The 15,061-nt window shown below is 54.0% G+C and overlaps 4 protein-coding genes and 3 pseudogenes across 4 annotated transcripts, besides 6 other annotated features; all 7 read left to right on the plus strand.

Moving 5' to 3' along the window:
- Positions 1 to 637, plus strand: Tc00.1047053510709.10 (mucin-associated surface protein (MASP), putative; the record flags this gene model as incomplete). The annotated part of the gene is made up of 1 exon (XM_803081.1): positions 1 to 637. A coding segment is annotated over one exon (637 nt), but the record flags the coding sequence as incomplete, so codon positions are not given.
- Positions 1 to 9,125: a sequence feature (areas not merged during assembly with more than two copies in the genome that could not be assigned to a particular haplotype).
- On the plus strand, positions 1,716 to 2,141 carry Tc00.1047053510709.21 (annotated as a pseudogene).
- On the plus strand, positions 3,282 to 5,171 carry Tc00.1047053510709.31 (annotated as a pseudogene).
- Tc00.1047053510709.41 (hypothetical protein, conserved) lies at positions 5,435 to 6,556 on the plus strand (the record flags this gene model as incomplete). Its single annotated transcript, XM_803084.1, has 1 exon — positions 5,435 to 6,556. One exon carries the CDS (start codon positions 5,435 to 5,437, stop codon positions 6,554 to 6,556), a length of 1,122 nt encoding a protein of 373 aa, XP_808177.1.
- Tc00.1047053510709.50 lies at positions 7,013 to 7,600 on the plus strand (annotated as a pseudogene).
- Positions 7,860 to 7,945: a sequence feature (T-rich).
- Positions 8,147 to 8,977, plus strand: Tc00.1047053510709.60 (mucin-associated surface protein (MASP), putative; the record flags this gene model as incomplete). Its single annotated transcript, XM_803082.1, has 1 exon — positions 8,147 to 8,977. The coding sequence occupies one exon, from the start codon at positions 8,147 to 8,149 to the stop codon at positions 8,975 to 8,977; it is 831 nt and encodes a 276-aa protein (XP_808175.1).
- Positions 9,126 to 9,873: a sequence feature (heterozygous, non-Esmeraldo-like haplotype).
- Positions 9,506 to 9,529: a microsatellite.
- Positions 9,874 to 9,962: a sequence feature (haploid, non-Esmeraldo-like haplotype).
- Positions 9,963 to 15,061: a sequence feature (areas not merged during assembly with more than two copies in the genome that could not be assigned to a particular haplotype).
- On the plus strand, positions 10,234 to 12,903 carry Tc00.1047053510709.70 (trans-sialidase, putative; the record flags this gene model as incomplete). Its single annotated transcript, XM_803083.1, has 1 exon — positions 10,234 to 12,903. The coding sequence occupies one exon, from the start codon at positions 10,234 to 10,236 to the stop codon at positions 12,901 to 12,903; it is 2,670 nt and encodes an 889-aa protein (XP_808176.1).

Here is a 15,061-nt window from a genome sequence, read left to right on the forward strand (position 1 = left end):
GGTAACAACGAGAAAAAATGAAAAACCAGCAGAAACTTCAGATGCAACACCAGGGAAGGGGCAGTCCAGCTCTGGTGATGTTTCAACCCGACCAGAACTACACAAAAAACCATCCGAAGAACAGCCATCATCAACAGCACCACAAGCACCAGCACCTGCAGCAGCGGCACAAATAAAAAACGAAAGCACCACATCTGCAGATGTCGTTTCAGGGCAACAGATAAAAGAAGAATCTCAACACGACATGCAATCAGAAGGTACTTCAGGGAAAGAAGAAAACGTCCCCACCACAGTCACCAAAAAAGACGGACCAACAGAAAGTAACGCCGAATCAACTCCAACAACACCCTCAGCTTCCAAAGATGCCATTACAAATGACGATGAGAAAAGCAATGAAGAAGAGATTCCGAAACATGATCAAACACCTGATGGTGAGACGATGAACGAAGCCTCACAAGTTGGAAATAACGAAGGAAATACAACGAAAACACAAACTGTCGAAGCCGCAGCTATAACAAATAATACTGCGAAGACTGGCGAAAGCGACAGCAGCACCGCGGCCTCCCACACCACCTCCCCTCTTTTGCTTCTTCTTGTTGTTGCGTGTGCGGCTGCTGCTGCGGTGGTGGCTGCGTGAGAGTGAGGGAGAGAGAGCCGTGCACCGCCCGCACACACACTCTTCCTTCTCTCTCTGTGTGTGTGTCCCCTTGCATGGACTCTCGCCCTCACCTCACCCCACGAAGCACACACATAATGTGCCCATTGTATATATGCATGCACACCCATGCAGGCCCGTTGGTGCTCTCTTTTGCACGACACGCACCGCTGCCGTCCTGCCTGGCTGCATGGGCGGAGCACCGTAACTGTTTCTGTTTTGTTTCCATTGCATTGAGTGGGCGACCTCTCTCTCTCTCCCTGTGTGTGTGTGTTTTGCTTTACGGGAGCAATGAGAGTGTGTGCGCTGGTCGTCCCATGCTTCGGCATTTTTCTCTTTTGTTTTTTGAATCTTTGCTTGTTTTGTGGTTGGGTGCACCCATTTTAATTTCATTGATTGGTTTTCTTCTTAAATTGCGGATGGCTGAATTTTCTCTTTTGTATTCTCCTGTTCTGTGTTTCTTCCCACGCAATCGGTCCTTGTTGCTTCAGCGAGCCAAGAAATATTTGCTTAACACCCACATCAATGGCTTACTTGCTCTACACCCCACATTAGTTTGAGACGCTGGTGCTGCTGCATGTGATGATGTTTATGGTGTGATTGCCAGCGGGTGCTTTGCTGTCACTTTGACGTACCCTCGATTTGTTGAATATGTTATGCGTGCCGACAGCACGAATTGGATCCGCGTTGTTGTGAGGGACGCACACTTTTTGAGCGGTGAGTGCGCTGCAGCCATACACCGTCATTGGGAGGGATGGATGCCCATCCGCATCAACGTATCCACAAGGGACCTGGATGATGCCGGGAAGCATTGGATCTCAGAGAGGTACTACGCAATGAATTCATTGAATGACAATTGCGAGTGTGAAGGTGACGTTGTATCCTCTGCGCACGGGATCATTCTCGAGAATGAATTTGTCCCTGCTGCTTTCAAACCGCATGCGCATTGTCTGCTCGTGCAGCCACTGGAGGGTCCTTTGATTGTGCCCCCATTTGTCACGGGCAGCGTTTGCCTTCGGTTTACGGTGCGTGCTGGACATTGTTCCACTGGTGTTGCCAATGCTGACATGGTGTGTGTGGCAGAACGCCGTCGGTGGTGGTGCACTCGACGACTGCCGTGGTGGCTGCGAGGAGCCCCGCGACTGCGACGACATTGATGGCATGGAGCTGCAGGATGGCGATGGGGACGGGAGGACGCTGGAGTCGCACTGGTCGCAGCGCCACGCGAAGGATGAGTGGATGTCACCGATTGGTTGTGCCGGCTGCCGCACGGAGCTGACGCTGACCGCACCGGCTGACCTGGGCTGCATGAGGGTGAGGTGGGAGATGGCGGAGCCGATTCGCTGGTGAAGGAATTCGTGCTGTGCGCTGCTGCAGAGGAAGTGCTCCGCACCGAAAATGAGTGAATATCCCCAGATGTTCTGCGAAACGGGAGTTCCTGCCAGTCGCTGCACGTTGGATCGGTATTCCAGTGGTTGGTGTGTAGACGGAGTATCCATGAAGGGTCAGCAAAACGCCCGATGGACAGTTGCCCCATCATTGGTCCCGCACTGGATGTGAGAAATGCTGTCGCTGTTATTTTGAGGGGAGAATGTTTGTCTGCGGTGCCTGGGGACAAGCCCGCTTCGTGGTGTCTGGACACGCCTCCCACCAACACGATGGATGCGAGGGACCCGGAAGAGACATACATCTCGGTGCTGTCATGCATGTGGCATTGCGGTGCCTCAGCATGCAGTTGCGTCTGTGATTGACTGAAAAGGGTAACGCCTGTTGTGCCCCATGCACTGACGAGACGACGATTACGTGGGTTGCTCCACCCTACGACGAGGGAAAAGCTATTTTCCGTGACCACGCGCAGGTGTGCACGATATCCGCCACCAGCGGCAGCCTCCTTCCAGTGTTTCCGTGGGACGGCGAGGAGAGGGCGTGTGGAGCAGGACGGTTTCACTGGCATCTGCTGAACAAGCTTTGCTACGGGCATCCGTCCCCGTTGCGGGGAGCATCGAGATCGGCCGCTGCACACCACCGAAGGACGTAGATGCGGCTGCTCCCCAGAAGCATCCGTCGCCAGAGGAGAAGTGGATCCGGCCAGGACGCCCCGACAGACCGCAAGAAGCTTCTCTCGGCGGCAGGGACCGAAGCAGCGAGAAGGACGGCAAGTAGGACACGCGTCCGACTCCCGGTGATGACACTGTTGCTGCTGCTTGTCCCTGTCCGCTGCTTCTTCTGCTTGCCTCTACTGCCGCCGTGGCAACACTCTATGGAATTGCGGTGTGGACGGCGTTGCGCTGCGAGGCGACTGCGCTTCCTCCTGCGTGGCCCGCACTCAGCATTGGATTTCCAATAGAAAAACATCTATTTCAATGGGTGCCGTTCTCCATATGCATGTGCTGTGTCAACTCCGTTTGACTTTTATTTGAGATTGGTTGTGTTTCCGATGCACACAGCTCTTCTTATGTTGGTTGCCGATGTTGGGCCACCGTATGGTATTATGGCATTGCTTGTGTGTTTGTTAGATTTTCTGAGACGCATATACACACACCGGTGCGAGTGGAATGTGCACACACAAGACAAACACACACACATATCCAAGCACATTGTCTGTGTGAATTGTACTTGACATATTATGCGGGGCGGATTGGTGCGGTCAAGGCCGACGGAGGCGGGGCAGCCGCGTGAGCCCAGCAATGGCGTTTGTGGTTGTGTGCAGGATCATATATTCCATCAGATGCTTGACGCCGTTCATGGATCGTTTAAAGTTTTTTCTGCGATGCCCATGCTGCGTCTGTGCTGAGCTGCTCACTGCGTCTTCATGATCTCATGGAGCACGGCGTGACGCTGCTCGAGAACCCCCTGACGCCGCGGCAGCCGATTATGAGTAGCCCTGCGCGCTACTTTTTTGCCGTGGAGGATGCGTCTGTGGGCCGCGTGGTTGAGGATTGGATGGCAAAGGTCCCGTGCAGGGATGCACACATCTTTGCGTTGGGGTACACCCCGCATCGCAGTCCTCAGCAACTGGTGTGGGTTCGGATAGCGCCGAGGGCGATGCGTTCCAAGGTCATTATGTTAGACTTCACCGCCCCTGAGGTGCTGGTTTTCCACCTCAGCATGCAGAATGGGTTCCCTCAGCTGCTGTCGCCGCTGTCGCCTCCGAATTAATGGTCCGTTTTGGATGTTGTGGCGTCACGTCCTGTGGCGGCTATTCACGCCATGAACAACGGTGTGCCTGTTATTCGCTACCAAAGCAGAAGCAGCATCTGCCATGGGTTTGCTAGGAATTTCTTTTAGAGGCTTGCCAAGCTCTGCTACGACGAGCCGGATTTCACTTAGGGGCGCCGACAGCCGCGGCAACCCGGTGCGGATCATCGTTGATTGGGGCTGTGTCACGGTGACGCCGCTGATGCAACAACGCACATGTCGGTGTCTGCTTGATGACCTGATGCCGCTGGAGAATAACTTGTATGAGCAGACCCGTAGGAATCGTCTGGGTGTGGACTCGAAGCGGCAGCAATTGGTGGATGAGGAAGATGTGTACTGGCGCTCCTACCGTCATTGATTCCTTGCGCAGTGCATGGAGGAGCTTTCGGTGGCGCTGAAAAAACTCCACGCGTATCACCCGGGATTGGCGCATGGCGTGGAGCCGAAGGCCAATCTTGCGGAGTTGGGCAGTGCGGTGCGGGCTCCGCCGGAGTTTCGGGAGAGGCAAGCCAGACTGTCGCTGCACATCGATATTTGCGCGAGGCTTGTGGCACAGTACTGGGAGAAGCGACTGGCGGAGGTGCGGGAGGTGGAACAAGACATCGCCGTTGGGCACAAACCCCTCAGGAAAAACCTGGATGGCGTGCGGCGACTGGCGAGGGATGCCGCAATGCCCCTGCCAGTGCGTCTGCGTCTTCTGTTGCTTGTGACTGCGAGCAGCACCGACGAGTTGACGGAGGCCAAGAAGCAGCAGCTGATCCGAGACGGTGGACTGACGCCCGACGCCCATTTGTTTGCGAAACTTGAGCATGTGACGAGGAAGGCCGGGAGCGTGCAGCAATACAGCACGGCGTCGGCGCAGAGCGGACGGAGCACGAGTGCCTCTGCGAGCAACGCCGCGACGGACGAGGATCCGCTTCTGAAACAGGCCTGTATGATGATGGAGACGGACAGGAATAGGACGCTGCGGGTTGGGCTGTCGTTGGCATCGGTGGAGCGCGATCATGCGATGGGGCCAAATGGCGCGAGTGGAGGCAAAACAGTGGAGCGTGAAGGAACAACGCCGGGCCATTTCAAGGGTGTGGTGGCAAATGGGAAATCATCCTGATCTGGGTGGCGGTGGTTGTGGTGGGATGATTGCCCTCACAACTCCGCAGCGCATTGTGCTGCTTGTTTTGGGTGGTGTGGACTGCAGCGAGAGGCGCTCAGTCCATGAGATATCCAAAAGGTATGGCCGTGAGGTGGTCATTGGGGAGCCTCGCTGCCGCGTCCTGAGGTGTGTTTGTGCAGGGACTTGGCACCCTACGGCACTGTGACTCACGGGCGAGGCACGCACAGGAATGCATCAAGGGCCAAAGAGTGGGAAGTATACAAACACACACGACTGAGGGTGTCCATTGGGATTGTGTGCGCTTCTTCCTGCATTCAGTTCCTCTCCAAGAAGTGTTCCATACGATGCGCGTGTGCGTGTTTCAACGGCTGCGCTGCTCGCCTTTTGCTTTTTTTCTTTTGCGTGTGCGGTCGCAAGTCATTTCTTTGCTACGATGAAGGCGGTTAAAAAAGGAAGGAAATTTGTGGAGCATGCACCCACGGCTTCAGTGTTCATCCACTGGTGCCGACTTTTTTTGCCAGGGCATTTGTGCACGCTTTTCCCTCCAATGTTTATTTTTTTTTTACACAGGAGGCAACGGGTGGGCATTCGTGAGTGCTGCGGCGGGCTTTTGTTGCCCTCGCCGGGACGCGCTTAACGGCGGCAGCTCCATGACTTTGTGCACAAAAGGAATGGGACTTTCTCCGGATTTTCACCGCAGGCGCATGCCATGGACGGCCGAAAAAGAGTGTGTGCCCGGTGTTGTTCATAGCTCCAAGGAAAAGATGGTGTTGGATGGCGCACGACGAGTGGATGTGGATTGTGTTGACCGTGCATCGCAGGTGTATTCGCTGGAGGCATTGTGGGCGACTGTGGCCAGTTACGAGTACAATACATTTAGACAGAAGAACATTTTAAATTGGTCTCTCAGGCGGAATCAATGTACTTGGGCAATGGGCTTACCGCGAGGATTGGCAGGAGGGGACGCACGACGAGGACGCCACTCGCACCGCCATTCATTTCCGTCGCCACGGCAGCAACACAGCCTCATGAGACTACACTCCTTGCGGATTTTCCGGGGTGGCATGCACTGTTCTGTTTGTCGTCTTTGTTTCCCCATCCCGAGCGTCGGTGCAGACTCCCTCGTCGATGCAAGTTCCTATCGATTGCGGACACACCCATTGATTGATGCGGCCGACACCCAGCCCATTGCTGGTGCTTCTGGCATGACTGCCGCACCGCCCCAGCAGCTGGTGCAGTGGAACTGGGGACGAGAACACGGCAGAACAAGTTCAATCGGATGGTGCTGGCAGCCCTGTCAGCGTCTCGCCGACCCCAGCGACCTACCCACACCACAAGCGAGCACAGAAACCGACGGGACAGGGAAGGCATCAACGGACTGTCAGGACACCAGTTGTCTTTCCACATCACTCTCAGTCAAGAAACCGGAAGAATTCACAACAACATCATTCACCAGCAATGAGAAAGGAACAACGACCACCGCCGACAGCGACAGTAGCACCGCGGTCTTCTACACACCACCTCCCCTCTTTTGCGTCTTATTTTCACGTTTGCGTGCTGCTGCTGCTGCAGTGGTGCCCAGGCCTGCATGAAGTGGTGTGCACTGAATATGAACGAATGCCTAAGAAAAATGAATTGTTTTTGTGATGAATATTGGCTAGCCATCCCATGGGCCAACAATCCACGTGATGTGCGGGGACATCCCTTTTTAATTGTTACTTTGCTTTTGTGTTGCTGTGTGCACTGCACCTTCTCTTGTGTGTGTGCGTACCCTCCGTGAGGGGTGCCGGCACGACGGACCGCTCTCGCCGTGTGTACATGCGGTGGAGCCTTGTGTGCCGCTCCTGTTTGCTTCTCCCTCCTCCATCTGTGTGTTGGTGCTGCGGCAGGGCTGTGGTGTGCGGCGTACGGTGCATGCCTGGCTGCTGCCCTCTCCTCATGTGGTGTGCCCTCTGTGTGTGTCTGCCGCACCTCTCGTCTCCCCTGTTGCTCTCCATGTCCCTCACTGTGCAGATCAGCTCCACACCACTGAACGACCACACTCACGATGATGACGTGCCGTCTGCTGTGCGCCCTGTTGGTGCTCGCCCTGTGCTGCCCGTCCGTATGTGTGAAGACGGCTGTCTTGGAAGGAGATAACCGCAGTACGGACTCCGATGCAAAAAAAAAATTAGTGGGAAAACGGTCGGCAAAATGGAAAAGATGGGAGCCCAGAACTGAAGAGCAAAGAGTCAGAGGATGAAAGTGCGAGCGGTACGCAACTCAAAGAAGCTAGGTCCACCGATGGGACGTCCAACAGTGATCGTGCGTCCGATGAGCCAGGGAAAACAAGCACTGTGGATCAATCCGGAAAAAAACGAAAATTGGAGGATCCTGTGGAAAAAACGACGACCACCACAACGAATACAACTACAACAATGGCACCAACTACGACGACCACCACTACAAAAGTGCCAATTACGTCCACTACTGTGCCTGAGGCACCAATTACCACAAATACAGAGGCGCCAACCACAACGACGACTCGCGCACCGTCACGTCCTCGCGAAATCGACGGCAGCCTCAGCAGCTCTGCGTGGGTGTGTGCCCCGCTGCTGCTCGCCGTATCCACGATGGCGTACACCGCTCTGGGCTGAAGAATTGTGCGGGGGCTGTGCGTGCCAGCACTCAGCCACGTGGTTTTTTGCGCGTCTGTTGTGGTCCGATGTAACTAAATAAGAGTAATTATGTTTTGCTTTACTTGCTTCCGCTGCTCTGCTGCGTGGTCCACTTTGCTGCCTCCGTCACGTTGAACGCATCGCAGACACACTCATATGCACGACACGCCCAAAACTGTTTTCGTGGACGCATTTTTGTGTGAGTGCAGGCACACTGAAGCCATTTGGTGCAGCTTGTTTTTTGTGTTTTTACTTGTTTTTACTTTATTGCTGTTTGCTGTTGTTTTTTGTTTTTAATTGTTTCTTGTGTGTTTTTCTCTGTTTACTTGCTGCAGAGATGTGTGTGTTTTTTGTCCTCCCACTGATTCCAACTGCCTCATGGTATGTGCGCTGCTGCTGCTGCCATTTGTCATTTGTGGTGACTGTGGCGTGGTGTAGCGGTCGTGTCTCTCCTTATTTTTGCTTTCACTCTGCGTTGACGTGTTGTTATTTTGTGCTGAGGGCTGCACGCAAGTGACAGGAGTGATGGCGATGATGATGACTGGCCGTGTGCTGCTGGTGTGTGCCCTCTGCGTGCTGTGGTGCGGTGCTGCGGTGGAGGCGGAGGGTGATGGTTCTGGTGGAAGTGCTGAACTTTTGCCGGAATCACAAGAGCCTGAAAAGTCTCCAGAAGGCACGCAAGACTTTGGACATGAAGCAGGAGGTCTTAAAGAAGAATTAACTCCCACATCTGCGGATGAAGATGATGAAGACGATGATGATTATGAAGGGGCGGAAGCTGAAGAAGAAAAACAAATAGAAGGGCAGAGTGGTGAAAAAGGAAATGCTGCACCAGACCCAGTTTCCGGGGAAAAGAAATTAATCGGCACCGAGCAGCAAACACGGCAATCAATTGTATCTGCAGAGGACACTCCTCTTTCTGGCAATCGGGAATCAAATGCCATTCTTACGCAAACGAAGATTGAAGGAACGAAGGACTCCGACAAAAATCCACCTGCGGTAGAGAATCCACTCACAACAGTTAACAGGGAGCAAACACTGCATGCGGAAGGGAATCTTCCACCACTTCCAGAAGTTGATGATTCCCGCGAACACGATGGCAAAGACACCACGAGTGAAGATAAAAAAAATGTTCAGCCGCCTGAGACTGCAGCCACACCAACAAGCCACCGAGACAAAGGCTCAGAAGGGACTGGGGACGATACAAACGCAACGACAGTAACCGCAAACACAACTGATACGACGAACACACAAAACAGCGACAGCAGCACCGCGGTCTCCCACACCACCTCCCCTCTTTTGCTTCTTCTTCTTCTTGTTGCGTGTGCGGCTGCTGCTGCGGTGGTGGCCGCGTGAGAGTGAGTGTGAGAGAGCCATGCACCGCCCGCACACACACTCGTCCTTCTCTCTGTGTGTGTGTCCCCTGCATGGACTCTCGCCCTCACCTCACCCCACGAAGCACACACAATAATGTGCCCATTGTATATATGCATGCACACCCATGCAGGCCCGTTGGTGCTCTCTTTTGCACGACACGCACCGCTGCCGTCCTGCCTGGCTGCATGGGCGGAGCACCGTAACTGTTTCTGTTTTGTTTTTATTGCATTGAGTGGGCGACCTCTCTCTCTCCCTCTGTGTGTCTGTTTTGCTTTACGGGAGCAATGAGAGTGTGTGCGCTGGTCGTCCCACGCTTTATCTTACTTTTTATTGTTTTATTTGTGTTGTGGTTGAGAGCACCCATTCCGCGGCTGCGTGTGTGTGTGATGATATGAGTAATTTGCGTGTGTGCTATCTGCCTCTCTCTGCCGTTGCTTTCTTCAGACTCTCTTGTGCTGAGCGGCTGCTCTGCAATTATAGGCGCTGAAAAAAACGCAAGCATATTGTCACACATACACACACACACACACATGTCATGTGGCACACGCTGTGGAGTGGCGTGAACGCTGAGAACGCACGCATTCACAAGATTCTGGCTGCGGCGGCCCTTGCGAGGACGGAGGACGTTAGCCTTCGATGTGTTTTGTTGATGTGCTGGGGGTGTGGTGTTGCTGGCGTGCAGGCAGTGAGTGGTGTGGCATTGGGGGGTGCCTGGGACAACTGTTGATTGATTCCCGATCAGCAGCTGCAAGTGCTGTCGTGTCTCTCCCGCTGTGGGTCTGTCGTCCGAAGGATTGTTTGGCTCTGCGGGGCGATGCGCGCCTGTGGCGGTTGAGATGCGGTTGCGCTGGAGGAGACAACAGTAAAACGACTGGCGGCAGTACATGTAGGCGTTGCTCGGTGTGTGCTGACGCGTGACGAGTGACACACCCGCCGTTACTTATGCTGTTGGTGGCAGCCGCTGTGTGTTCCCGGTGCACTGTTCTTCCGTCTCGTTCCGTGTGTCTGTGCGCGTGAGTTGTTGTTGTTGGGAGTGAATGCGTTGGGGATGATGATGGTGCCACTCACTGTGGATGGGCGGCGGTGTTTATCATTTCACCCCTTTTTATTAGCCTGTTTTCTTCATTTCTTTTTGGCTCTCACGCTAGGAAAGAAAGCAAACAAGCGCTAATCGCTACTGTGAAATTTGAAGGCACTCAAAGGACCAACAGCACACACCGCCCACACATATTTATATGCTCTCACGTGTTGCTGCAGTGAAGGCACTCCGCACACACAACCGTCGCCGCGTGACCGGATCCAGCGGAAGGAGGAGGGAGGGAAGAGAGAGTGAGCCGCAGAGGCCCAACATGTCCCGGCGTGTGTGTACTTCCGCGCTGCTGCTAATTCTCCTTGTTATGATGGTGTGCTGCGGCACTGGAGGAGCTGCAAAGGCAGAGGATGATCGGTCGTCTGAACCCCAGTTTGAATGGAAGGGCATCACTGATGGTGTTGTAACTGTGGACTCGTTGGGTGTTCCGGGCCTTTTGAAGGTGGGGAGTGATGTGTTTGCCGTTGCCGAAGCGCACTGCAAGGGTGGAAACGGTTTTACTGGCATCGCATCCCAACTACTCTCGATGGATAAGGGTAAAGAACCGAAAGAAGAAGTGCTGAAGAATGCCAAGGAGAAAACACAATTTCTGGAGGAAGTCACTTCCACGGAGAAGAAGAGAGTAGATGTGAGCCGACCAACAACAGTTGTGAAGGAAAATGATATTTACATGCTTGTTGGAAAACACAGCCATGACGCTGCCGGTAGCTGTAAGGCTGGGACTGAGAACATCAAATCGGGAATATTGCTGGTGAAGGGTAAGGTTGGTGAAGGCGACAACAATCAAATCCATTGGAGGGAAACTGACGGTCTCCCGTGCACCCTAGGCGACCAACACGAATCCTGGACAGGGCTGATTGGCGGCGGTGGATCGGGTGTTAAGTTGAACGAAGGTACGCTTGCGTTCCCAGTGGAAGCCACGAAAAAGAGGGAGGACAAAGATGTGAAAACCGCTTTGCTGATTATATACTCCTCGGTTGCTACGAATTGGACGCTGTCGAAGGGGATGTCTGCCGATGGCTGCGGTGATCCCTCCGTCGTGGAGTGGAAGGGAAAACTCATGATGATGACTGCGTGTGATGATGGCCGCCGCAGGGTGTACGAGTCCGGTGACAAGGGGGACTCGTGGACGGAGGCACTCGGGACACTCTCGCGCGTGTGGGGCAACAAACACGAGGAAAATGAGAAGGGCGCTAGAAGCGGGTTCATCATATCGACAATTGACGGTGTTAATGATAAGAGAAATGTGATGCTCGTTACTCTGCCGGTGTATTCCAAGAAGGATGAAAACGAAAAGGAAAAGGGCGTACTCCATCTTTGGCTGACGGACAATACGCACATTGTTGATATTGGGCCGGTATCCGATGATGACGCTGCCGCCAGCTCCCTGTTGTACAAAAGTGGAGATAATAATGAGTTGATTGCACTGTACGAGAAGAAGAAGAAGGGTGATGAAGGAAAACCATCACCTGGTATGGTCTCTGTGCTTCTGACTGCGCAGCTGAAGCGGGTGAAGGAGGTGCTGACGACCTGGAAGGAAGTGGACGACCTTGTCTCCAAGCTGTGCCTCACTTCACGTGCTAAGGGGGATTACTCAACTGCCACTGCCTGCACTACTGATAAGATCACGCATGGGCTGGTTGGCTTTTTGTCCGGCAACTTCTCTGGCACCACATGGAAGGACGAGTACCTCGGGGTGAACGCCACAGTAAATAATGAAGATGGGGCTGCAACGACGGATAATGGCGTAACATTTAAAGGGCGTGGCGCAGGGGCGGAGTGGCCCGTTGGCAAGCAAGGGCAGAATCAGCTGTACCACTTTGCGAACTACAACTTCACTCTTGTGGCGACGGTGTCCATCGACAAGGTGCCGGAGAGTGGCAGCGTCCCTGTGATGGGTGTGAAGGTGAATGATGGCGATAAGAAGAATGCAGTACTTCTGGGACTGTCGTACAACAAAGAAAAGAAATGGATGCTAATGTGCGATGGCAGCGAGAACAAGGAGCTCAGCAGCTCTTGGCAACCAGGGAAGAAACGCCAAGTGACCATTGTGCTACAGAACGGCAGCCAGGGCTCCGCGTACGTCGATGGTCAGCGTGTGGGTGGGGATGAACAGTGTAAATTGGAAACTACGGATTCTAAAGTGATCTCCCACTTCTACATTGGAGGGGATGGAGACAGCGCAGAGGTCCAAGAAGACGTGTCTGTGACGGTGACGAACGTCCTGCTGTACAACCGCCCGTTAAGTTCCGCAGAGATTGGCGCCCTCAACCCGAATAAAGTCCTTATTCCACCTCTGGTGTCTGACAATGCCCAAGGAACCCTGTCGCAGTCTCCTGACGAGCAACCGCTGTCGGATCTTAAATCGATGAATGAAAATAAGGGTGTGGGCGGTGGCAGTGCATCCACATCAGCAGCGTCCACTGTAACGACTTCCTCAGGAAAAGAGCAATCCGCAAACCAGCTGTCGTCAGGAATATTTTCCGGTGGAAAAAAAAATGTGGATGGAGGTTCTCCATCCAATGATGACCAAACAGTGGGAGCGGAAGCTGGAGGTGCGGTGCAAGAAGATGGACCACCCCAAACTCCTGAGGTGAGCGTGAGCTCTGGTGAGGATGGGGAGACGGCGGGAAGAACGGATGGGCAGAAACGGGAGGAGATCCATCCACATAACGGGGAAGTAAATGCCACGACACTCAACACCAGCCTCGGAAATTTGTCGCAGGGGAATAACAGCGATTCCGGCACTGTGCGTGGGAGCGGACTGTTGCCGCTGCTTCTTCTGTTGGGACTGCGGGGGTTTGCGGCTCTGTGAGGAGTGACTGGCTGCCGCGTGGGACACTTGCGACCTCCCCTGCACCGACACTCACGGTAATGAATTTATTTTCTTTAATAACTTTTTTTAATTCCCTGTTTGCTTTGCTGTGCGTTTTATATCCCCCATTTCTTTGCTTTTTTTGCTTTTGGGGCAATCACTATGGACGTTTTTTTCTTTTCTACTCTTCCCTCTTTAATTGTTTCTTGCTGCACTCTTCCTGTGAGGGGTGCCGTGTGTTTCCGCCCAACTGCTCCACTCGCACACCCACCGACACGCTCATGACGACGGCCCTGTGCGCCTCGCCTGCTGCACGCATGAGGAGGGGCCGCGACGAACGGCGCGCTGAGGGAGCCGTGACGTGTGGGCGTGCGACGAGGGCCTGTGGGGCGGCGCACACATTTCTTCCCTCCTGTTTTGTTTCGTTGCGGCCAGGGCTGGCAGACACCCGCAGCGCCACACACACAGCCACACCCTGCCGCCGTGTTTTTATTTAAGGATTTGTTTTTCTTTGCGTGTTTATTTCATGCGGTGGCGCACCCTTCGGTGTCGGCCTCGTGAGCATTTCTCTCCCCTCCGATGATTTCTTTTTCTTTTGCTGCGCTCACTCTCCCGATGGAGTGACGCGACTGCCGTCATGTCTGCGTGCTTCTCTCAGTCCCCACACACACGAGTGACTGTGCTCTGCGGGCCGCACTCACGCGCCGATGGGAGGGCTGAGGGGAGCAGCAACACGCAGATGACCCCATGAAATATAAACGGTGTGCGGGCACATGGAGGCTCGGACGGTTGAAGCATACGCAACCATCTTTTTAATTTTCTTTTGGGCAAAATACATACAGACAGTTTGGTGTGGCCACACGGCAGCCAGGCGATTTTTTTCTTATTTTAAATTTGTGTGGAGGAGTAATGGACGATTTCTTTTTCATTTATAATTATTTTGTGTGATGGGGTTTACGTAAGACGAAGGGGGACGTTTTTTTGTTTTCAATAAATATTGTGTGGATTGCCGCTGCTTGGGCCGCAGTGCAGTGATGAGTTTGAGCGGTCTTCTTGTTGTTGTTTCCGTTATGCGTCCCCGCTGTACATTTTTGTGCGTCGCTCCACATACTCTGCTCCCTCTTTTCCACTTCTTTGCTTTGTGTTTCTGCAGGCACACACAATCACACACACACAAGATGCACGTTGCAGTGGATTTGAATGCTTCTTTTGTAGTGCATGCTGGCAGTTGCGTGTGGCGGCTGTTGTCTTCTTCCGTGGCCATGAGGAGGGGAGAGAGGGAGTGCAGCCCGAGTCTATTTTCCTGTGGGTGTGATGCGCCGCGTGTGACTGCGCTGAGTTGGGCTCCGTGTCCCATTGATGGCGGGATGGCAGGAAATTTTGCGCCGCGTCATGGATGGATGAGGGTTCGCTTGCTCCGTGTGCGTTGCGTGGTGGCCGCGGGGTTTTGCCATTTCCCTGGGGCTGCGGGAATGAGCTGGGGGAGATGGTGGTGGATGTCTTCTCCTCCTGCATGGTGGGTGGCTGCTGACGTTGTGTGCCTCCTTGCGTGGATGCCGTCTCGTGGTGTGTGGACTGTGCGGCTGGAGCTGCTGCCCTCTCATTTTGCCTGCTTTCTCTCGCTGTATCCGCTGTGCACCGTCCCTCTCCCTTTCGTTCCATTCTTTCCCTTCCGTCTCACCGATCAGCTGACTGACACCGGCGACTCCACTGCGGGCGATGATGACTGCGATGGTGACGGTGCGGCGCCGTGTTGGTCCTTGCGCTCTTGTGCTGCTGCTCGTCCGTGTGTTTGCTGCTGGGAGTCCTGGACATGTATCTGGTGATGCGGAAGCGGTGGTTGTGCCGGTGGATGTGTCGTGTGCTCCGAGTGACGGCAGCCTGAGCTATCGCGTGCTTGCTTGTTTTGTGGGCGTGGAAGAAGTGTTCTGCTGCCGGTGCTGAGGTTCAGTATGAGAATTATACTTTCAGTGGCCTTGATGTGCGCATGCATGGCAGGAATGGTGAGCTGTGTGCTGTGTGCCATGTAACCAATGCGGTGCACACATGTAGCAACTGTGCTGCCAGCTGTGTAGCGGAAGAGGAAGAGACCACCGTTGCCTTCACGATGAATGTGACGACACATAAATACGCCGGTCCTTATGAATTGTGGTGGCGT

Source organism: Trypanosoma cruzi, genomic scaffold (assembly GCF_000209065.1).
Source record: "Trypanosoma cruzi strain CL Brener 1047053516815 genomic scaffold, whole genome shotgun sequence".
Lineage (NCBI taxonomy): Eukaryota > Euglenozoa > Kinetoplastea > Trypanosomatida > Trypanosomatidae > Trypanosoma > Trypanosoma cruzi.